Source organism: Salvelinus fontinalis, chromosome 7 (genome assembly GCF_029448725.1).
Source record: "Salvelinus fontinalis isolate EN_2023a chromosome 7, ASM2944872v1, whole genome shotgun sequence".
Lineage (NCBI taxonomy): Eukaryota > Metazoa > Chordata > Actinopteri > Salmoniformes > Salmonidae > Salvelinus > Salvelinus fontinalis.
This window is the reverse complement of record NC_074671.1, coordinates 50,426,978-50,452,386: the sequence shown is the minus strand read 5'-3', so window position 1 is coordinate 50,452,386 and position 25,409 is coordinate 50,426,978. Positions and strand designations below refer to the sequence as shown.

The window sequence follows — 25,409 nt, the reverse complement described above, 5'->3', positions numbered from 1 at the left end:
GACAAAAGCAATTATTCAACATTTTAAAATGTATTTTTCCATATATAGACACAACCTGTGTTTTAATAGAATCAACAATATATGCATTGAGTTTGTCTGATGCTTTAAGCTCACTGTTTGATTAAATAAGACACTAATGACTCAAGAGGGAGCCAAAGACCAAGATAACCAGAAGAAAACACCCTTAACCTGACCCAACTATTCTCCTGTCGCTCCTGCTGGCTTGGGTCCAGCCTGAAGCTCCTTGCAACATTGTACAAAATATTCTGCGCCCCAAGTTTCCCATGCAGACCAAGCTGTAGGTTATTTGCGCAAGGAACAAGAAGTAATCAGGTAGGCCTATTTTATGACGTTTCCACTGGATCAGAGAATGACACTTTTCACTTTCACGCTGTGGTTATCAAAAGGGAGAGAGCTGGAAATATATTTTTTAAATACATTGAGGAATTGTTATTTTCAATTGGTGTAAAAACAGGCTTTGTTTCCTTGCTGTTTTAGGTGAAGAAAACATTACTTTGAGAAGCGCCACAGCTCATTAGTGGTGGTGCATTTGTAACGGATGTGAAATGGCTAGCTAGTTAGCGGGTACGCGCTAGTAGCATTTCAACCAGTTACGTCACTTGCTCTGAGACTGTAAGTAGGGTAGCCCCTTGCCCTGCAAGGGCCGCGGCCTTTGTGGAGCGATGGGTAACGACCGTGCTTCGTGGGCGACCGTTGTTGATGTGTGCAGAGGGTCCCTGGTTCGCACCCGTGTCGGGGCGAGGGTACGGTTTAAAGTTATACTGTTACACATTAAGCCAATCATAAATACTATCAGATCTCCAATTGGGCACATTTGTATGCCTACATGTGTGCGCAGGCCAGATAGCATATAGGCCTACTTTAATGTGTAAATCAGGTGCGCGTCCCTACTCAACATTGACAGGAGCGCACCAAACAAAAGACAATGACTAAATTGACAAAACAAAACAAAACGTGTTTCTCACAAGTGTACCATAGTTTGTGCGTGCTGCAAACAACGTGTCCACTCCAACAATGAGAACGGTAAAAGGCTGGAATAATAATATTACATTTTATTGGTCACATACACATATTTAGCAGATGTTATTGCAGGTGTAGCGAAATGCTTGTGTTCCTAGCTACACCAGTGCAGTAGTATCTAACAATTCACAATACACACATCTAAAAGTAAAATAGAATTAAGAAAAGGCGAAAGAGGTAACACGATAGGCAATTTATTTAATCAGTCATTACCACACATATCTTAGTCTACAAGGAGACCAACTCAAACCGGTATGCCTGGCTCCTAATGCCATACTCCATTCAAAGGCACTTACATCTTTTGTCTTGCCCATTCACCCTCCAAATGGCACACACACACACACAATCCATGTGTCAATTGTCTCAAGGCTTAAAAATCCTTCTTTAACCTGTCTCCTCCCCTTCATCGACACTGATTTGAAGTGGATTTAACATGTGACGTCAATAAGGGATCATAGCTTTCACCTGGATTCACCTGCAGAAAGAAAAGTATTTGGAAAAGTATATGGATTTACCTTCAGAAAATATTCACACCCCTTGACTTTTCCCCCCACATTTTGTTGTTACAACCTGGATTTAAAATTGATAGAATTGCGAGTTTTGTTTTTGTTCACTGGCCTACATACAACACCCCATAATGTCAAAGTGGTATTATATATTTAGAAATGTTGTGTTATTAATGTTTTGTATACTCAGTGTATATACATTATATTTATAGTCCAGTCTCTGACATTGCTCGTTCTGATATTTCTTAATTCCTACTGGATTATGCATAACTGGATTATGTATTACTGGAGCTGAAAACACAAGCATTTCGCTGAACCTGCGATAACATCTGCAAATCTGTGTATAGACCAATAAACTTTGATTTGATCAACCAGAAAATCATGTTTGGGTGAACACACACACGCACACAGGCTGGCTGTGAACTGTTAGATTTGTGAAGAAGTGTTGTTTTATTTTTATTAACCCTATTTGAAGGGGTTAGTCAGTGATAGTGCATTCGGGAAAGTCTTCAGGCTCCTTGACTTTTTTGATACATTACAGCCTTATTCTAAAATGTATTAAATAGTTTACCCCCCTCGTCAATCTACACACAATACCCCATAATGACAAAGCAAAAACAGGTTTTTAGATGAGACATTTTTGCAAATGTATTAAAAATAAAACAGAAATACCTTTTTTACATAAGTATTCAGACCCTTTGCTATGAGACTCGAAATTGAACTCAGCTGCATCCTGTTTCCATTGATCATCCCTGAGATGTTTCACCTGTGGTAATTTCAATTGATTGGACATGATTTGGAAAGGCACACACCTGTCCATATAAAGTCCCACAGTTGACAGTGCATGTCAGAGCAAAAACCAAGCCATGAGGTTGACGGAATTGTCCATATAGCTCCGAGGCAGGATTGTGTCGAGGAACAAATTTGAGGAAGGGTACCAAAAAATGGCTGCAGCGTTGAAAGTCCCCAAGAGCACGGTGGCCTCCATATTTCTTAAAAATTGAAGAAGTTTGGAAGTACCAAGACTCTTCTTAGAGCTGGGGGCTTGGCCATAAACGGAGCAATCGGGGAAGAAGGGCCTTGGTCAGGGAGGCGACCAAGAACCCGATGGTCACTCTGACAGAGCTCCAGACTTCCGCTGAAAATGGAAGAACCTTCCAGAAGGACAACCATCTCTGCATCACTCGGGCAATCAGGCCTTTATGGTAGAGTGGCCAGATGGAAGTAACCTCTCAGTAAAAGGCAATGACAGCCCGTTTGGAGTTTGCCAAAAGGCACCCAAAGGACTTTCAGACCATGAGATACAAGATTCCCTGGTCTGATGAAAACAAGATGGAACTCTTTGGCCTGAATGCCAAGCATCACGTCTGCAGGAAACCTGGCATCATCCCTACGGTGAAGCATGGTGGTGGGAGCATCATGTTGTGAGGATGTTTTTCAGCGGCACGGACTGGGAGACTAGTCAGGATCGAGGCAAAGATGAGCGGAGCAATGTACAGAGATCCTTGATGAAAACCTGCTCCAGAGCGCTCAGGACCTCAAACTGGGTCGAAGGTTCACCTTCCAACAGGACAAAGACTCTAAGCACACAGCCAAGACAACACATGAGTGGCTTCGGGACAAGTCTCTGAATGTCCTTGAGTGGCCCAGCCAGAGTCCAGACTTGAACCCGATCCAACATCTCTGGAGTAGAGGTCGACCGATTAAATCGGGGCCGATTTCAAGTTTTCTAAACAATCGGAAATCGGTATTTTGTGGCGCCGATTTGCCATTTTTTATTTATTTATTTTATTTGTATTTATTAATTTTTTACACCTTTATTTAATCTTTATTTAACTAGGCAAGTCAGTTAAGAACACATTCTTATTTTCAATTATGGCCTAGGAACGAGGCAGAACGACAGATTTTTAACCTTGTCAGCTCGGGGGATCCAATCTTGCAACCTTACAGTTAACTAGTCCAATGCTCTAACACTTGATTACATTGCACTCCACGAGGAGCCTGCCTGTTAGCGAATGCAGTAAGCTAAGGTAAGTTGCTGGCTAGCATTAAACTTATCTTATAAAAAACAATCAATCAATGACTGTCATTGCTCCAATGTTTACTTAACCATAAACATCAATGCCTTTCTTAAAATCAATACACAAGTATATATTTTTAAACCTGCATATTTAGCTAAAAGAAATCCAGGTTAGCAGGCAATATTAACCAGGTGAAATTGTGTCATTTCTCTTGCGTTCATTGCACGCAGAGTCAGGGTATATGCAACAGTTTGGGCCGCCTGGCTCTTTGCGAACTAATTTGCCAGAATTTTACATAATTATGACAACATTGAAGGTTGTGCAATGTCTCATGGATGCCACCCGTTAGATAAAATACGGAACGGAATAAACGTTTTGTTTTCGAGGTGATAGTTTCCGGATTAGTCAAAGGTATATGGTTTAGAGAGAAATAGTCAACGCGTTATAATTCCTGTAATAACTTGCGGCTGAATTTGGAAGGGTTATTGTTATTTTACCGTTCATGTCTTCCATAGAGAATGTCTTGATCTACTTCAAATAAGGTCTGTGTTTCGTGCAGGCTTAAACCGCCTCGACGTTTTGATACCCGTGTAAATCTCACTAGGATAAGGTAACGTTTGTCAACATATTTTCATAAATCCACTCTATTTTTTTTATCTTCGCTTATATTTAGCCAATATTGATCAGAGTTACCTTGTCCTATAGATATCTACACAGTTATAAAATTGGCACGGTGATGTAAGCCTACACGAAACACAGACCTTATTTTAAGTGAATCTAAAAATATCCTATGGAATAAATGAAGGAACCGCTTTTCAGATTTTGCTAGGTGTCATGGGAATTATGACTCGCACTTTGGTTGTCAATTCTTACCATGCCCATTATTAAAAAAGGATTTCCTGCATATAGAAATTAAAGTTTTTGTTTTCAACATTCATCACAGGTAACTTAAACTCTATTTTTATTCAAACAGTCGAGAATATTTGTCTCCTAAGCAGACTCTTCAGTATCATTGTCACTTCAGAGCTGTGTGCGTATTTATGTATTATATTAAGTTAAAATAAGTGTTCATTGTTCATTCAGTATTGTTGCAATTGTCATTATTACAAAAATGTGTGTGTGTGTGTATGATATATATATATAATTATTATTATTTCTTTTAAATAAATTGCCGATTAATCGGTATCGGCTTTTTTTGTCCTCCAATAATCGGTATCGAAAAATCATAAATCGGTCGACCTCTACTCTGGAGACCTGAAAATAGCTGTGCAGCAACGCTCCCCATCCAACCTGACAGAGCTTGAGAGGCTGTGCAGAGAAGAATGGGAGAAACTCCCCAAATACAGGTGTGCCAAGCTTGTAGCTTCATACCCAAGAAGACTCGAGGCTGTTATTGCTGCCAAAGGTGCTTCAACAAAGTACTGAGTAAAGGGTCGGAATACTTGTCTCTACTGGCCAAAAGCCTGTGTTAGCACGGGCAGTGCCATTGAGGACTTCCGCCATTTTGCTTTTGTCAACTCGCCGGGACTTCCCAATTCATTGTCTGTTCCCTCCTGTTGACCTTTTTGGCATGACCTGACGACCCGGTTGGAGTCCTGACAGCCGGGTCATCAGGAGCCTAGGAATTTGACTCGTGAAGAAGAAAATAGACTTTTTAAGATGAGATGGCCTCAAAGGCACTGCCCATTCTCTCACAGATGCCATCGTGACACAGAGATGTCTATGGTCCAGGCCCATCACCTTATGTAGTACAGCACCCAGTGGCAAGAAGTGACATCCTAAGAAAACAAACTATGGGCCAACAACAAATGTCTCCTAGCCTCCCACACATAGGCTACTTTCTGTCCCTAACACAAACTAAATATAAAAACAAAATAAAAATTTCTATCAAAACTAAAAATTAAAAAAAAACTAGCAAATCGAGTCTAAAAACGAACTCTAACTAAACTGAATTTCTAATCAAAATAAAAAACTAATATTAAATCACAAAACTAAAATAACCTTGCAGCGACCACTAGCGGCTGTTCAGGCTATAAATGATGCAGAGGCAGGTTGCTAGTGACCCAGCGTAAGCTTGCTAGATGTAGCCTAGACATAAAAGAAATCCTAGGCATAAATCAACATCGTTGGTTAAAAATCACTCTCAACTCCAATTTAGACATTTTTCAGATAACGCCTATAGCTAGCTCATGTTGTCACCTGTGAAGCCAACAAGAGTAATGAAGCGCTTCCAGGTCAAGTGTAATTATTTCAAAGTTAGTCATGTCAAGTGAAACTGTAAAATTAATAATAAAGGCTAAAATATTGTATTATCAACATATCTTATACTAGTCATAAAACACATGGACCTCTAACACGGAACCCAAACCGGCTGCGCTCGTGAGCAATCGTGCGCTAACTTACATACATTTATTTTGCCCCCCCCACACCAAACGCGATCACGACACGCAGGTTAAAATATCAAAACAAACTCTGAACCAATGACATTAATTTGGGGACAGGTCAAAAAGCATTAAACATGTATGGCAATTTAGCTAGCTAGCTTGCACTTGCTAGCTAATGTTAATTTGTCCTATTTAGCTAGCTTGCTGTTGCTAGCTAATTTGTCCTGGGATATAAACATTGAGTTGTTATTTTACCTGAAATGCACAATGACTTCTACACCGACAATTAATCCACACATAAAACGGCCAACCGAATAGTTTCTAGTCATCTCTCCTCCTTCCAGGCTTTTTCACCTTTGAACTTATATGGTGATCGCATCTAAACTTTCATTGTATTACCATGGCAACAAAGTTCGTCTTTCAGTCACCCACGTGGGTATAACCAATGAGGAGATGGCACATGGGTACCTGCTTCTATAAACCAATGAGGAGATGACTTTCAGCGCGATCTGCGTCAGAAATAGGAACGACTTCTATTTTAGCCCTTGGCATCGCAGACGCTCGTTGGCGCGTGCAAGCAGTGTGGGTGCAATAATTGAATAACATGGATTTCTACATTTATTTTACGACGCTCGCGCACGCGACGTATCCGGTCTGGTCAGCATGTAAGTAATTTTTGGTCTTTTTAACAGGGCTCCCACTCTTTTCAAGAAATCATTCTATAACTTTTCCATAAAATGTTTTATCATGACATACAAGGAAGACAGTACTATATAGGGGGCAAAACACACAATAACACACTTAAGTAGGTATCATACATGCGTACATAAACAATGCATCAATTCCCTAGGGGAAATTCCAGTTAGTTCAGGTATAGAATGGTTACTGGTGTCTCGTGGGCTGAACTGGAATCTAATGGTTTCTAATGGATTCAATTGGACCAGTTCAAGTGACCGGTTGAGCTGGACTCGATTACAGCTTGCATCAACGTAGGCTTTATCAGATCAAAATAATCGTATCACTATCGTTGGATTAATTATTTGACAGATATTGTGCAGGGTTCACATGGAAAGTTAAAGATGACTATACAATGTAATCAAGTATAAAACTATGAACAATAGTAACTATTTGTAGTATTACAAAAAGCAAAAGACAAGAGTATATTATTCACCCAAGAACCGTATCTCCACTCACAGGTGGAAGTTACAAAATGTGACTCAATCGTCTGACTGATGTCCATGTATCCGCTTAAGCATTGCTTTGTTTTGAAGCAATCATGACTTGACCTAAATAGTTTATTTTCAGTGTCTATTCTGATGACAATTCAACACACTTTTGGCACTTAAGCATTTGACAGACGCTTGTAAGATTCCTCCCGTGTGAATGGCTCATACACAATGTCAAACAAAGGCAGTCATTAAATATTTTCTAGTCATGGCAGTAATGTGGTCGCTTCCTCTCCGTCTCCCCAGTCAATTCAGATTCAAACAATTAGTTTCATATTTACAACAATCCTGACAGCAATATAGTTTATCGTTCATGTGATTATCCTCATGAACTCATGTGACTACCGCCAGTGCTGAAAGATCTGCTACTATAGCGACAATGATGTGATTTTCCTCGTGTGAATCCTCATATGTGTTGTCAGATTACCTTTATGACGAAAATATTTGCCACAGTAATGACAGCTATAAGATTTCTCCCCTGTGTGAATCCTAATGTGAGAACTCAGATTACTAGGACGAGCAAAACATTTGCCACAGACCTGGCAGCGATGTGGTTTCTCGCCTGTGTGAATCCTCTTATGAAGTGTCAGCTCACCAACTCGAAAGAAACATTTGCCACAATCATGACAGCGATGAGGTTTCTCCCCTGTGTGAGTCTTTATGTGATAGTTCAGATACCCAACTTGAGAAAAACATTTGCCACATTCACCACAGCGGTGCGGTTTCTCTCCTGTGTGGGCCTTCCTGTGCAATTTGAAGCAGTCAATCCGAGTGAATACTTTGTCACAATCCTGACAGTGATACGATTTATCCCGTGTGTGGGTCCTCATATGAGAATCCAGTGTTCCCATCTGAGAAAAACATTCACCACAATCACTACAGCAAAATGATTTCTCTTCTGTGTGTCTCCTTTCTACTGGTGATTTCAGATCCATGGATTTTCTACCATTCGAGCTTTGTCCTTTTTCTGTCCATGTCTTCTTTAATTTGCACTGGGGATGAGAGTCACTGGTTGTCTCTGAGGAATCATCTTGCTTAGGTTCTGTTTTGATCTGTTCTGTTGAGGCCATTCTGTCTTTGTATTCTTCACTTTGGGTTTGTGAGGACTGAGTTGGGTACTGATCATAGTCACTTTTCACCCAGGCAGGAGTGAATACAGAATCTTCTTCCTCCTGGATGACACTGAATTCCTCCTCTTCCTCTTTAATCTCTATGGGGTTCCAATTATATTTCCCCAGACTGGGGCTCCACTCCTGCTTATAATGCTGCTGCTCAGGGGGAAACTCCTCTTCAGAGACAATGAACTGCTGGAAATCTGAAGGGAAGGAGAAAAGATGAGTTAGAAGTTAGAAGCTGATGAGCTAGGTACTGATGATCTGACATAAGATAAATGGGGTCTAAGACAGCCTATGTTCAAGATTTCGCACTCATCTGTGCTGTTGTTGATTGGCCCAAACAGTTTGCGTATATAATAGTCAATAATTTTTTACCAACAACCGCAATCTGACTAATGATTATAATGGAGGGGGTAAAGCTCATTACTGGTCTAAACAACACTAATGGTCCATAAAAAAACACAAGGGTAGTACTGCGAGCAACTTTGTCTTCAGTAATCTCTGTTAACCCAGAACTCAAGTCTTGCGTAATTGGTCAGCTGCTCAATTAAGTTCTAGGTCCATACGTGTTAAGAGAAGAGATACTAGAACGAGGAGTGGAACAAGAACGAGGAGCTCCAACCTCTCTCTTTGCAAGATACGGGCAGAAAGTCCCCTCCCGAAATTCTAAAGACGCTATCGACCTGTGAAATCGTGATTTGTCTAAAAAAAAAACAGTGAGGAAAAATCCAAGCACCGGATATATTGCTGCTCGTTAGCTATCAGTGGCGATAGTACGAAGACACATCTACTGTACCATTTATGTTTACGTAGTCTGTCCACGAGAGAATGTCTACAGAGGTTGTACTTAATAAACATGGATTTGATATTGTTTATTCTATTCGCATTAAAAATTAATATTGACTGCAAATGATTTCTAAATTTCTCTCGAAATATGAAACCTGCCCTATTGATTGTAGAGTTAGAATCCTATCAGGAGAGAGGTTTGCCTGACGTCTCAAACCTGAATTTAATTCCACTGCTTTATCGACAGCTCCACACATTCTATCTGAAACTGACATCCTAGAATTTGTTAGTGCTAATGTTACAATGAGGGGGCGTTGCACAAAACACATGCGTCAGTGACTGGATCGTCTCTAACCAATCAGAGAGTCAAAGCCAATGTTGTGATTCGTGATTCAAGTAGGCCCCATCTGGCCCAACCCATCGGTTTCTGGGACCAAAGCAAATCCCTACTCATCGTGGAGAAGAAATACTAGTGGGTGTGGCGTTTGGCCGAAACAATGTGGCTGGGTAGTCAGTAGAGCTGGGAATTTCCAGGGAACTCACGATACGATCACGATACTTAGGTGCCTATACGATACGTCATTTGATTTTCACGATTCTATATGTATTGCGATTCAATACTGTGACTATTACGGTCGAAACATATTGCTCACCATATGTCTGCTGCAGAGGAACAAGAGACAGCCATGAGAAAACAAGTTTGGATCAGTCAGGGAAATAAAAGTGCTGAAAACAAATTGGCTCCCTACTTAAAAAGATGGAGAACAAGCTATGAAGGAAAAATACAGGTGCAGGTACAGCCAACTGGCGCAACAATATTGCAAGTGTCAAAACTATACAATATCTATCAAAACTAATATACCCATGTGTAATTATATCAATTTTTGTTCCCCATTACTAGTATTCAGGCTATAGGGAGGTAGCTTGCCATCAGTGGTCTGCAGTTGAAGGACAGCAGCACATACGGGCCTGCAACCGCAGCAGCTCATACGGGCCTGCAACCGCAGCAGCTCATACGGGCCTGCAACCGCAGCAGCTCATACGGGCCTGCAACCGCAGCAGCTCATACGGGCCTGCAACCGCAGCAGCTCATACGGGCCTGCAACCGCAGCAGCTCATACGGGCCTGCAACCGCAGCAGCTCATACGGGCCTGCAACCGCAGCAGCTCATACGGGCCTGCAACCGCAGCAGCTCATACGGGCCTGCAACCGCAGCAGCTCATACGGGCCTGCAACCGCAGCAGCTCCTACGGGCCTGCAACCGCAGCAGCTCCTACGGGCCTGCAACCGCAGCAGCTCATACGGGCCTGCAACCGCAGCAGCTCATACGGGCCTGCAACCGCAGCAGCTCATACAGGCCTGCAACTGTATGACAGAGGAGGCACTAGTACAGTGTATGCCCCTATGCCATCATGCAGTCAAATACATCCAGAGTGAGATTAACAGATTTTTTCTGTTGTCAAATACATCATTTCAACAAAAGACAAATTAATTTAATGACATTCCAACTTTGTTCAGGACATTTAATTAATTGTTTTCAATACAGGTCTTTTAATTTGGAGGCGAACATTTGATTCCACTATTGTTACCCATTGTTAATGTTGCTCATTTCACAGTCCTAGTGTGGCGGACCAGATGGAGCTTGCTTGCCATAAGAATCCTAGACGTTCACTACTTCTCTCTCTAGTCAGAACAGTGCTATGCCACGATCAGGACAACCGACGTGAGATATGGCTCGGAAAACGTACTCCTAATTATCCTAACCAGGGGTTGGAACCGGAATTATTCTCCAATCGTTTTGTTCTGAACAGAACTACTATTTTTTCGTTCCGTCCCACTGTTTCTCCCAGCAAAATAAAGTTCTGAACCGGTTCAAACCAAAAAATGACCGTTCATATTGTTCCCTTTTTAACCTGTAAATTACTTCCCCAACAGTGCGGATAGAGCAGGTTTCTATGGAGCTGGCAAGCTAGTTACCGCGATGGACAGACGAGGGTATTGCGCGAGATGCGACAAGAGAGCGAGAGGGTGGAGAAGGACTGAGTGTGGGAAACCCTGGCCTACAGTAGCCTATGCTTCGGAGGGGAGAGGGGGAGGCAAAGATTTTCAGCTTGCAGGCAGACAATGGAAGAAGTTTGAGTGACAGTGTAAGGGCTTTGCATAGGCGTCTTGTTGCGTTTTTTGTGTTCCTAGAAAAACATGCCCGGTTTAAAATAATGGTTCAGTTCCGGAACCGTATACATCACTTTCATTCCCGGTTCTTTTCCTTGAAAAAGTTTTATTTTTCGGTTCTGTTCCATCAACCAGTTCCAACCCAAATGACAAATCGAGAAGATTGAAATACTGCTAGTTTTTAATGAAAGTGAGCTTCTCGTCAGAATGCTAGGTTAGCTAATGCTAAATCAACCCATTCATTTCGACCTGCTATAGCATTAGCTAGCCTACTGACAAAATATTTTTTTTAAACTAGCAGTATTTCAATCTTCTTAATTTGTCAGTTGGGATAATTAGGAATACAGTGCTGTGTGTGAGTGAGAGGCCTGCCAGATCTTACAATGCCTAGATAGGTATTTTACAGTATCAGCTAACCACATATGTTGTAGAAATCTGTCAGTCAGGACACCGTTATTGACGTGGCACGCAGCCATTGATTGATGCATGAGCAGGGGAACGCGACCCCTGACTTGACCATTTCGTGACTAGTGAGGGGATTTGATTCATCTGGCCCGGGTAAGCGTGCTTTGCAATGGGTGAAATGGTTCACACGCCACGAGCCGGTACCCCACGGCTCAGAATAATCGAATCCGCTCTATGATTAGTTCAAATGCTGACAATAACCAGTTATAGCCGTACCTAGAGAGCCAGGTGCTGCTAATGAACGAGGGATCTTGCGTGACTGAAGCGAGGACGGCGGAAGCAGGTGCAAACTTGGATCTTCAATCTAATGGCGGTGGAATAGTGGAAGAATGGAGTGTAGAGAATGGAAAAAGGAGCAAAGTTATGTTGAGTTCTGATAATGTGTCCTCTTACATGGTAGGAGTACAGTTTGTAGAAGAGGAGCAGATGGCCCAAATGCCAAACTTGAGGATTCCGTTTGTGATATTTCAACTGGTGGGAAAAGTATTAGGTAAAGTTAAAGCTGTGAGGATCACGAGAAGTAGGCTAGTTTGATTTCTTGTACTTCCGCGGAGCAGAAAGAGCGCGTGTTGTGGCTCATCTGATTTGAAAAACTTGTATTTTGTAGCTCTTGGGAGCAGGGCACCCGTCAATGTGAAAACTCAGATTAAGGGGGTAATGTCGGGCGTTTCATGGGGAGTTGACTTCAAAGAAAATAAGAATATCCCTGGAGTGGTTGACCCACGTCGGCTAAATTGAGTGGTTAATGGAGAGAGAGTGAGGAGTGTTCTTTTGTTTTTTTTAAAGGAGAGTCCCTCCCTAACTAGGTGAAGTTGGGATATGTGTATTATCATGTCAGAGTATTTGTGCCAAGAGTGATGCAGTGTAGCCCCTAAAGCTTTTGAACATGCGGAATGTGTATGCAGAAGGGAAAAGCTGAGATGTCCATGTTGTGGAGGAGATCATCTAATGTGTTGTAGAAGTGTAGAGAATGTGAAGTGTTGCAAATGTGGTGGGAACCATGAAGCGATGTCTGACTGAAGGAGTTTTTCGCCAAAGGATTTACATGAGGTACTAGCATGAGCAGTACCACCCTCTCAGGCCCCGGAGGCGGCCCCGGAGCCTGGGGAGGGAGCTATGGAACTTTGAAGGACAGATTTAGAGCTAGTTAATTTTGTTTGCTTTCACCGAATGGTCTAGCACCTCGAGCCCCGGTACACACTACCAAGTAGGCGCTATTTTTCAGATGTTGCCATACCGGAGTTGCACAGTATTGTTGAAACGCACATCCATGAGCTACTTGCTATTGGCGTCACTGTTATTAGCTTCACGACTGGCGTTTGGACCAGCGGTGTCAGCTCCATGAGCATGCAGAGTCTGACAGCACAGTGGGTTGACAAGGATTTTGTACTGAGGAAAGTCGTATTGCATGCACAAGAATGTGCTGGTAGTCATACCACTGCTGCCATTTCAATGGCGTTTGAAACTTGGAAACATGAACACACTCCTAGCTCCATTTCGAACAACTGACTCGAGAAATAAGCTCATCAACTGCGGCTGCAGCAGACGTGATACCCTCTGTCATGGTATTGAGTAGCTCTGGCAGTCTCTATGGGGGTACCACAGGGTTCAATTCTATGGCCGACTATTTTCACAGTATATATCAAAGATGTCGCTCTTGCTGCGGGTGATTCCCTGATCCACCTCTACGCAGACGACACCATTCTGTATACATCTGGCCCTTCTTTGGACACCGTTTTAACTAACCTCCAAACAAGCTTCAATGCCATACAGCACTCCTTCCGTGGCCTCCAACTGCTCTTAAAACGCTAGTAAAACCAAATGCATGCTTTTCAACCGTTCGCTGCCCGCACCCGCCCACCCAACTAGCATCACTACTCTGGACGGCTCTGACTTAGAATATGTGGACCACTACAAATACCTAGGTGTCTGGCTAGACTGTAAACTAGAGGTCGACCGATTAATCAGAATGGCCGATTAATTAAGGCCGATTTCAACTTTTCATAACAATCGGTAATCTGCATTTTTGAACACCGATCATGGCCGATTACATTGCACTCCACGAGGAGACTGCGTGGCAGGCTGACTACCTGTTATGCGAGTGCAGCAAGGAGCCAAGATAAGGTGCTAGCTAGCATTAAATGTATCTTATAAAAAACAATCTTAACATAATCACTAGTTAACTACACATGGTTGATGATATTACTAGTTTATCTAGCTTGTCCTGTGTTGCATATAATCGATGCGACTGCCTGTTAATTTATCATTGAATCATAGCCTACTTCGCCAAACGGTTATTTAACAAGAGCATTCACGAAAAAAGCACTGTCGTTGCACCAATGTGTACCTAACCATAAACATCAACGCCTTTCTTAAAATCAATACACAAGTATATATTTTTAAACCTGCATATTTAGTTAATATTGCCTGCTAACATGATTTTCTTTTAACTAGGGAAATTGTGTCACTTCTCTTGCGTTCTGTGCAACAGAGTCAGGCTATATTCAGCAGTTTGGGCCGCTTGGCTCGTTGCGAACTGTGTGAAGACCAACTTCGCCAAACAGGGGATGATTTAACAAAAGCGCATTTGCGGAAATAGCACAATCGTTGCACGAATGTACCTAACCATAAACATCAATGCCTTTCTTAAAATCAATACACAGAGGTATATTTTTTTTAAACCTGCATATTTAGTTAAAAGAAATCCAGGTTAGCAGGCAATATTAAACTAGGGAAATTGTGTCACTTCTATTTCGTTAATTGCATGCAGAGTCAGGATATATGCAACAGTTTGGGCCGCCTGGCTCGTTGCGAACTAATTTGCCAGAATTTTACGTAATTATGACATAACATTGAAGGTTGTGCAATGTAACAGGAATATTTAGACTTATGGATGCCACCCGTTAAATAAAATACGGAACGGTTCCGTATTTCACTGAAAGAATAAACGTCTTGTTTTCGAAACGATAGTTTCCGGATTTGACCATATTAATGACATAAGGCTTGCATTTATGTATGTTATAGTTAAGTCTATGATTTGATATTTGATAGAGCAGTCTGACTGAGCAGTAGTAAGCAGCAGCAGGCTCGTAAGCATTCATTCAAACAGCACTTTCATGCGTTTGCCAGCAGCTCTTCCCTGTGCTTCAAGCATTGAGCCGTTTATGACTTCAAGCCTATCAACTCCCGAGATTAGGCTGGTGTAACCGATGTGAAATGGCTAGCTAGTTAGCGGGGTGCGCGCTAATAGCGTTTCAATCGGTGACGTCACTCGCTCTGAGACCTTGAAGTAGTTGTTCCCCTTGCTCTGCAAGGGCCGCGGCTTTTGTGGAGTGATGGGTAACGATGCTTCGAGGGTGGCTGTTGATGTGTTCCTGGTTCGAGCCCAGGTAGGGGCGAGGAGAGGGACGGAAGCTATACTGTTGCACTGGCAATACAAAAGTGCCTATAAGAACATCCAATAGTCAAAGGTATATGAAATACAAATGGTATAGAGAGAAATAGTCCAATAATAACCTAAAACTTCTTACCTGGGAATATTGAAGACTCATGTTAAAAGGAACCACCTGTTCTCATGTTCTGAGCAAGGAACTTAAACGTTAGCTTTCTTACATGGCACATAGTGCACTTTTACTTTCTTCTCCAACACTTTGTTTTTGCATTATTTAAACCAAATTGAACATGTTTCATTATTTATTTGAGGCTAAATAGATTTTATTGATTAAAAGTTAAAATAAGTGTTCATTCAGTAGTGTTGTAATTGTCATTATTACAAATTTAAAAAAGTAAAAAATTAAAAATAAGCAAAAATAAAAAAAACAATTAAAAAAATATATATTAATATATTTATTTTTTAAATCGGCCGATTAATCGGTATCGGGTTTTTGGGTCCTCCAATAATCGGTATCGGCGTTAAAAAAAATCATAATCGGTCGACCTCTACTGTAAACTCCTTCCAGACTCATATTAAACATCTCCAATCCAAAAATAAATCTAGAATTGGCTTCCTATTTCGCAAACAAAGCCTCCTTCACTCACGCCGCCAAACATTCCCTCGTAAAACTGACTATCCTACCGATCCTCGACGATGTCATTTACAAAATAGCTTCCAATACTCTACTCAGCAAACTGGATGCAGTCTATCACAGTGCCATCCGTTTTGTCACCAAAGCCCCTTATACCACCCACCACTGCGACCTGTATGCTCTAGTCGGCTGGCCCTCGCTACATATTTGTCACCAGACCCACTGGCTCCAGGTAATCTATAAGTCTATGCTAGGTAAATCTCCGCCTTAGCTCACTGGTCACGATAACAACACCCACCCGTAGCACGCGCTCCAGCAGGTATATCTCACTGGTCATCGCCAAAGCCAACACCTCCTTTGGCCGCCTTTCCTTCCAGTTCCCTGCTGCCAATGACTGGAACGAATTGCAAAAATAGCTGAAGCTGGAGACTTATATTTCCCTCACTAACTTTAAACATCAGCTATCTGAGCAGCTAACCGATTGCTGCAGCTGTACATAGCCCATCTGTAAATAGCTCACCCAATCTACCTACCTCATTCCCATACTGTTTTTATTTACTTTTCTGCACACCAGTATTTCTACTTGCACATCCCCATCTGCTCATCTATCACTCCAGTGTTAATTTGTTAAATTGTAATTACTTCGCTACTATGGCCTATTTATTGCCTTACCTCCTCACGCCATTTGCACACACTGTATATAGACTCTTTTTTTCTCTTTTCTATTGTGTTATTGACTGTACGCTTGTTTATTCCATGTGTAACTCTGTGTTGTTGTTTGTGTCGTACTGCTTTGCTTTATCTTGGCCAGGTCGCAGTTGTAAATGAGAACTTGTTCTCAACTAGCTTACCAGGTTAAATAAAAGGTGAAATAAAAAAACTCCTACTCAACAAAACTGCCGACACAGACCAAGGGGTTAAAACTTGCAAAAGTACTCTACAAGAGGCTATGAACAAGCGATTCGGTGGCATTCTCTGTGAGCCTCTTTACTGTGTCGCCACCATGCTTGATGCTAGGTACAAGGACCCATACTTCGATGCAGACAAAAAACAGGGTTTACGTGAAATGTTACAGACACAGCTGGACAAAATGGAAATGGACACAGTGACAGTGAAATAGGTTTTGATTATGTTTTACTGGTAATGGGGACATACTTAAATGCCAACAAAATAACTTTTTGGTCAGTGTGTGTGTGTTTCAACTATTTAACTGTACTAGAATGCTTAAAAGGCCGCTAAAATGTTAAGTATCGGTATCTGTTTTTTTTTGCAAGAAAAATATTGGATATCTGTTTCGGCCAAAAATGTCATATCGATGCATCCATAACTCGTTCTAAAGTGAATACTGGAACAAAATGTCTAACATAGAACGTGGGGAAGGGTCAGAAGCGATCTAAAAAATAATGTCATGTTGGTTGTTATTTTATGATGTCATTAAAAATGTTAAAAGAAATACTATAACTTGAAAAGTATATACACTACAGTACGAAGTATCCATCCTCCACATTGTGTATGAAATAAAAAAATGATAACTGTTTTTGTTAACCTCTACTAGATCGGTGTCTTCCCCGCAAGACGGTTGAGCTAACGTGCGCTAATGTGATTAGCATGAGGTTGTAAGTAACAAGAAAATTTACCAGGACATAGACGTATCTGATATGGGCAGAAATCTTAAATTCTTGTTAATCTAACAGCACTGTCCAATTTACAGTAGGTATTACAGTGAAAGAATACCATGCTATTGTTTGAGGCGAGTGCACAGTTATGGACTTGAAAATGTATCAATAAACCAATTAGGCACATTTGAGCATACTTGATACAACATTTTTAACAGAAATGCAATGGTTCATTAAATCAGTCAAACTTTTCACATACACTGCTGCCATCTAGTGGTCAAAATCTAAATTGCGCCTAAACTGGAATAATACATTGTACCCTTTATCTTGCATTTCAAATATGATAAAAAAAATAAAAAGATGTTTTTTTCTTTTTATTATCTTTTACCAGATCTAATGTGTTATTCTCCTACATAAATTTCACATTTACAAACTTCAAAGTGTTTCCTTTTCAATGGTATCAGGTATATGCATATCCTTGCTTCAGTCAGGTCCTGAGCTACAGGCAGTTAGATTTGGGTATGTCATTTTAAGAAAAAAATTGAAAAACAGGGGCGGATCCTTAAGAGGTTTTTAAGAGAGGGATGTGATCATAGAAACTATAAAGAGGAAATTGTTTCTATAACTTTGTACAAGTGAGTAGTCACCGCCCCTTGAGTGAGGTCAGAGAGGGTGTCAGGCTCATGAACTGCCCCTTTTGAAGAACTGTATAAAATGAGGGGTTAAGAATTAACATATCAGACCAGAGAGGAGTTTAGCTGCAGCTCACCTCCAAAGTGGTTCGAACTCTGAAATCTCAACACGAGGCAGAGACAATAACCTCACCTCCCGGACAATCACTGGTATGGCTGATTAGCTGTCCTAAGTAAAGTATCTGGAAAAGTTAACTTATGTGGGACCATTCTACTACTCTTCTCAAATCACCATAATACGCTACTCTCTTCACCACCATGGGAACCATCGACACGGCTGGCTAGCCTATCTTCAAAGAATCATCTTCCAGAGCGATTGGAAGAATAACAGTAGAAGAGACAGGTGGGGACTCCTTTTGGACAATCAGAGCCGGACAAGAGTGCCGCACAAATGCCCAACACCCTTTCCAAGAAGGCCTGGTTCCGACAGAAATCCACGAAAAACCAAGACATTTACACGTAAATACATTCACGATTTATTACTCCAAACAGGTGGCGGTTCATGTGCAAAGTATATGATAACTGTGAGAGTAGTTTCTAAATGTACCAAAGTATTATGTCTCTGTCCCTCTCTCTCGCCCTCCCAATCTCCTTTGTAACAAGCCGCCATATTGGGTCAGTCCGCTAGGGACCTATTTTAATGTATTAAGTGTGTATGTTTATCCTGTGTTACCAGTTAGTTAGTAAATACATAATTAAACCAATTTGTGCAGTACTGAATCATAAGTAAGGCTGGGTTTTTTGCAGATGAGGGAGGTTACAACTGTTCAGAATTGTGAAATGATATCAGGTTATGATTAATACGTTGACTGTTTTATGGATGTGATAGGTAAAGACCTTTAGAGTTTCATTCAGGAGATGGTAAGTCTTTAAACAACCGCTCTCATAGTGCCCCAAATCCCAATGAGTTAATTGTTACATGAATCATTTAAAATCGGGTAACAATTAAACATAGTTAGTTGATTTGATAAATAACAGTCATCAGATTAATGAAAGTAATGTCATGGCAGCCAATTAAATCATTGTGAACGACCTTGGTCCTAGAGTAGCCCCATGTCGGCATATGAAAAAATAATCAGTTTGGGACGATTTAAATTGCACTTCTGGACAATTCTGGGACGGTGAAGAAAAAAGTCAGTCTCGAGCCCTGTATGTCACAACCTAGCTAACATTGGCCAGAAAGTCAGAGGAGAGAGAGAACTGTGTACAGTGGAGCCGAGGTGAGGACAGAGAGGAACCTATTAACATTACTGACTGTTCAGAGGGATGGAAGTCTGCAGCCACACATGAATTAACATTTTTTTATGAAAAGACAAAAAGCAAACTGTTGGAGCTTTTGGATTTCTATACTCTAATTGAAAATACAATTATTTTAGAGCAATGTGCCTTGTATTAATACCATTTTACAAGAATGTTCTGAAAAAACAACATACATTTGAACCATTCACTATCATGAACCAATAACAAAGGGCAAAATGCAGAGAACAAGGTAAAGAAATTAGATTTAGATCGTCATTATGGAGACACCTATTGGATAAAGGTGGCAACTCCTCTCTTGCTGCTGAAGCCAGTTTTCAGTAGTCATTTACGTGATAATGCCCTCAAAGCCAGTGTTTGGAGCATAGGCGGAAATCCCAGGGGGGACGGGGGGGACACGACCCCCCCATCTTGGGAAAAATATGATTTGTCCCCCCCAATATATCACTGTAAACATAACTATGTAATTTCAATAATATTAATAATACGCAATGAAAGCACTTGTGCTGATTATAGACACTTAATAGCGCATTTAAATTTCAAAAGATTGCGACCCCCCCCCGCCCTTTGCCTCACAATGGTTTGATCCACTGCCAGTTCTTTAGCTGGCAAGGTAATAAAGGGTTCGTATCTACTGTCCGAAAGGGACATGTACGTAACTGACGTGAGGTTAATCCAGTCAATCCATAGCAGGTCCATAGCAATGTTATTTATTTATTTTTATGTTGGCAGGGTTCACACACTAGTTGAATTTGCAGAGCTAGCGCGCAAACTAAAGCAAACATTAACTATCAAGCTAGCTAGTACCTATTCAATTTATGTGGCGTCGTCAAAGATGGAATCTTTGCTATCGTCAGTTTATTTCAAGATCAGCATGCAGCTGTAGTGCTTCGACGTCCCTGTGATAAGGTTAGCAATAAACTGAAGTCCAAACTGAACAGAACAGAACTACACTCTCTTCTACCATTGTCTTAAATATATATAATGGTCTCGTTGCAAAAGATAAATTGTCGCTAGTGAACTTTTTTTATTTTATTTTATTTCACCTTTATTTAACCAGGTAGCAAAGATAATAGCAAACACACAGAAACGGAATTGGTGCTCGCTAGCTTTACAAATTCAGCTATTGTTGGAAGCCAGCCAATATGAAACAAACTATTTAAATTACAAAAGGTTGCAGCATGTGTTGTGTAAATGTGTGTGTGTGCAGCTAGGCCAGCCAGCCAGCCAGGTAGAAAAATGGCAGAAAAAAGTAAGAAGACGGACATCAGAGTATTTGTCAGTACACCAAAACGCATAGTAAGAACTCTAGTATCCTAATATCTCAAAGACTAGTTGATAAAATGTTCATAAGAAAGAAGTGAAATGCTAATAGAAATGTTTCACAGTGATGTCATTAGGCAGAGCAGGCAACAGATGGCACACAGACAGCAGAGCTGGGGACAGATATGCAGGGACAGACTGGCAGAGACAGGGAGTCTCAGGTAAGTTTGTTGAGTCTTTGTTTGGCAACATTATGAAAGGTTCTCAATTTTTTTGACTTGTAAAATAGGGACATAATTGGAAAATGCCATGGATACCCCCACTCTCAACTTAAACTGGTGACTAAACTAAGATTTGTTTACGGCAATGGTATTGCTGTTGTGATTAATTGTGTAGTTTTGGGTACCGGTAGTTAGGAGTACGGCAAACACCTTATTTATTTTCTAGGAGACCGGCTGAGTCAGTTAGGGGGGTGAAAGGGAAAGAGCCAGGAAGAGAGACTTCAGAGGACAGTGTCACAGCCACGGCAGGACCAAGTGTCACCCTTGTTGCCAGCAGCACCAGTATAGGGGACAGTGGCACAGCATTGTCCAGTTACCACAGTGATGGCACAAAACCATATCAGCCACACCCACAATTTATAGAACCGCAAACTCTTGCCAACAGAGTGTTGACGTTTCAAGAGAGATGGTTTCGCGATTTCCCCTGGCTACATTATAATCCATCAATAAAAGGAGTGTTGTGTTTTCACTGTAGCCAAGGGTTTTCAAGCCAGCCATCTTTTGGCCAAAGAGCTGATGCTGCCTTCATTAGTGCAGGATTTAGGAACTGGAGAAAAGGCATTGAAAAATTCACAGCACATCAAAATTGCCAAACCCACCGCCACTTTGTAATTGTAACAGCACACCAGCTAAATCCAATCAGTGTCCAGTTATGTCCAGCGCGTGGGTTAAACAGCTGGATGACGCAAGGCATTGCTTGATGAAAATTGTTAGTTCGGTGCGGCATGTAGTAAGACAGGGACAAGCCTTTAGAGGCCACACGGATGACAGTGGGAATTTATACCAGATTTTGAAACTTAGGGCAGAAGAGGATGATCCCATTTTACTGAAGTGGTTAACAGAGCGTACCACAATGTACACAGGCCCCAAAGCACAGAATGAAATTCTGAACATCATGGCCAATAGTCATTCGAGGCATTGCAGCTGAGATTAGGTCTCTTCCGATTGTACAATTTTCATTGATTGTTGATGGTACTCAAGATGTCTCTGGTGCTGAACAGGAGAGTGTCTGTCTGCGTTATGTTGACCATGACCATGTCCCTCACAAGGAGTTTATTGGGCTATACAGGGTGTCGGAGACAACAGGCAAGGGCATTGCGAAAGTGCCAACTGATGTGTTGTTGAGGAAACCCGCAAACATATGCTCGGTTCTTTTGTTCAGTAGTGTGTATAGCAGTGGTTCTCAACCTTTTTGGGGTACTGGAACCCCTGCATATTTTGAGGCAAGGCAGGCGAGGTTTTGAGCAGTCCTCAGGGACCTCCACCCCCTCTATATTATATGTAAACTTACTGGAAACCTTGTGGTACTGACTACATTCATTACACTTTTTTATTTCACGGACCCCTTGCAATTAGTCCATGGACCCCTGTTTGAGAACCCCTGGTATAATTGATATTTGTTCTTTTGTTTAGTAGTTTTCAGGACACTTACAAATGATTTATTTCATGTTATTTTATTTAAAATGGCCTACTTTGTGCGACATACTTGTCCATAGCTGCAGTTTGAAGAGTTGAGACACTGACTGAGTTGAGACACTGGCTGAGTTGAGACACTGGCTGAGTTGAGACACTGAAGGATATTTTGTTTGATTTATTTGGGTTTTTCATTGAAGTAGTTATTTTGCTTTTAGAACTACTTATTTTAAGCTTTTTGTTCTTGCAAAGATATTGTAGACTCAGGCCAGGTGGACATATTTAATGACTATATAAATGTATCAGAAAAAGTCCAATTAAAAGGTCAATTCAATACGGAGACCAACTTTGTGATGGTTCTCAATGGAGATTCTTTTAGATGTGATCACACCATGTTCATTGTATTTATGAAAACTACACCCATACAGTGTACAGTACCATTGTCACCTACTGACCTTTCTTGATATTGCTGGTTGTAAGTACGAATACCTGCATACATACTGGACTGGTAAGGAGCACTGCTATAACTATTATTAGTAGTAGAATTATAATGATTTAAACATTTGAACAAGTTGGGAAAACCCTTCAGTTAACTACTGTACCTATCAATTATCCAGTTGTAGGAATTATGGTTCCTCAATATACATTTAACAACGTATGCTATGTGTTACAGCACTACTTTTGGTGTCCCCCTCAGGAATTGCTCTTGAGAAAATTTAATGTAATTGTCCCCTCCAAGGTTGATCTCAGATTTTCGCCCCTGGTTTGGAGGATATATTGGCACGAGCGTTGCAAACCGTGCCAATATATCCTCCAAACACCGGCTTTGAAGGCATTTATACAACGGGTTACCAACATATTCAAATAATGATTGACATATTTTCATTAAAACGTTACTTTTATGAATTTATTCATACTATTTAATCTTTCCACAAGATATAGTCCCGACACAGATCTAGGGTTGCTACCCAAGCCGGGTGGTCGTTCGTTCTATCGGTTCGGTTGCTAGAGACACGAACCAGTCGATCAGTCTTTTTGTTCTGTATCTATGGACATGACCCAGTTGTTTGTTCTAAATGTTCCATTGCCATATGTTCTTATCCCTTACTTGCTAGCTAACCAACTAAGGCTAATTTACAGTCACGTCAAAAAGTGCAGCCAGATGAACAATAAAGTAGCCGCATTTGCATTTGTTTAAGCTCTTTTCTTGTGACATTTATTTGGATACATCCATCATAATTAGCTAATGAGGCGCAATTTCGCCTCACATAGAAAATATGCTCACTTGTCAAGACAGTTGTTCAGAGAAGCTAGCCAACAACACAGCAAACACAATCACTTCAAACTGAAGCTGGAAAGACTGCAAACTAGCTGCCCTTGTTTCGTTTAATATTTTTTCAATTTATATATTTTTTGTATATATCCTGAAAAAATGATGCCAGCTGATTCATGATTTCGACTGGCTGAGAAACACTGCCTGCTTCTCTGTCTCATCCCGACACGTTCATTACTATGGAACAGCAGGAGATCGAATTTGAATATTGAAACAATTTTGCAAATGTCGGAGACAGACAGCAAGGTATATACAAATCTCCGCTGTTCAAAACTAAATGTTAGTCTAAAAAAAATGTGAGATAATGTCTAGATGCTTTTTATAGAGGATATCAAGTTTAGAAATTGCCTGGATGGGCTGATGAGACAGTGGATTGCGCAGTGAGATGGAACAGAGTAAATAGGCATTTTAACATCATAGATTTAGCCCGTGGCAACATGTGGATTATAAACTGGGTGGTTCGAGCCCTGAATGCTGATTGGCTGACAGCAATGATATATCAGACAGTATACCATAGGTATGACAACATGTATTGTTACTGCTCTAATTACGTTGGTAACCAGTTTATAATAGCAATAAGGCACCTCAGGGGTTTGTGGTATATGCCCAATATACCACGGCTAAGGGCTATATCCAGGCACTCCGTGTTGCGTCGAGGAACAGCCCTTAGCCGAAGCCCTCTGGTCTTATTGCTTAAATAGACACCGGCTGGAATGCGGTTTTAACCAATCAGCATTCAGGATTATACACACCCGTTGTATAACCTAGCAACCCTGAAGACAGTTACAAATCGATATCCCACCTTCGTCTTCAGCATCAGCCGCGGGGGAATTGCCCGAAGGACTGTTGGTTCTCGATGAACCACAGGTAACAAGCGTCTGCCCTTCTATGCCACTCATCGACCTATACCTCGACTCAGTCAGGCTGAGTTGCTTCTCTAGCATTTTGATTTGCTCTTTGCCTTGAAAGACTTCTACACTTAACGCTCCACAGCAATCCTCTACTAATTTGCAAATCTCTGTCACGGCAGCGGAGGCTAGAATGTCCATGACGGAGCTTAACCGTTGATGTAAAACACTCATCTCCGTCATTGTAAACCCTCGTTTTTTTCTAACCGGGCACAATTGCTTAATCTATATAGATTCTAAACGTTTTTTCCAGCAGCTTAATCACGAAATAATACTATTTGTAAAGAATATATTGCTTTTTGTTATCAATGTTTCGCCATCTTTGGTAACTGTGTTCTTGCGAGCGCATCCGGTCAGATTTTAGCGAGACATAAAGCTAGAAAGCGCCACCTACCGCGTGGAGACTAGAAGGCGCATTACTCCAAGTCAAATCTTTGAGCACTAATTGGATTTGGTGTATTCTCTGACAGTAGGAATTATCCCTATGGTTTGCAGAATTATTGTTTAATAATTTAGTAAATCATGGTTTTTATTATGGTTGTTGGTTATCAACTTGAATACAGGATTTAGCACTGGAGTAATCTTAACCTCAGACAAACTATGAGGTTGTATTAGTCTCAAGATCTTGAGAGAAACTTTATTCATATTGTTCATTTCTAGTACATATGCTTATTGTTTTTACCATAGATATAGAATATGGTCAGTCTTTTTTTTTTGTACACCATCACACCAAACCCTCTTATCCAAATAAGGCTGTAAAAACATGCCATGCAAAATGTCTCCTCTAAACACACCCCTATATCCAGTCCACACCCTTTACTGTATTTAACAGAGCCTTAACCGAACCAAAGACAGGTCTCAGTAAACAGGTAAATTGAGGCTCAATAAATAAATGGAGGATTCTA

At 41.0% G+C, this 25,409-nt stretch overlaps 1 protein-coding gene across 1 annotated transcript; it reads right to left on the bottom strand.

Annotated features, from left to right (window-relative positions):
- Positions 1 to 1,219: 1,219 nt before the first annotated feature.
- LOC129859629 (zinc finger protein OZF-like) lies at positions 1,220 to 24,877 on the bottom strand. The gene is made up of 2 exons (XM_055929662.1): positions 24,399 to 24,877; positions 1,220 to 8,493 (listed from the first exon to the last, which is right to left on the bottom strand). Exons 1-2 carry the CDS (start codon positions 24,685 to 24,687, stop codon positions 7,547 to 7,549), a joined length of 1,236 nt encoding a protein of 411 aa, XP_055785637.1. The 5' UTR covers positions 24,688 to 24,877; the 3' UTR covers positions 1,220 to 7,546.
- Between the last annotated feature and the right edge of the window lie 532 nt (positions 24,878 to 25,409).

Excerpts from the sequence above, each read along its gene's own strand:
- LOC129859629 (XM_055929662.1), bottom strand. The coding sequence starts at position 24,687 with ATGACGGAGATGAGTGTTTTACATCAACGGTTAAGCTCCGTCATGGAC. Across the intron at positions 8,494-24,398 it reads GGCTGATGCTGAAGACGAAG|ATTTCCAGCAGTTCATTGTC; the intron begins GTGGGATATCGA and ends CCTTCCCTTCAG.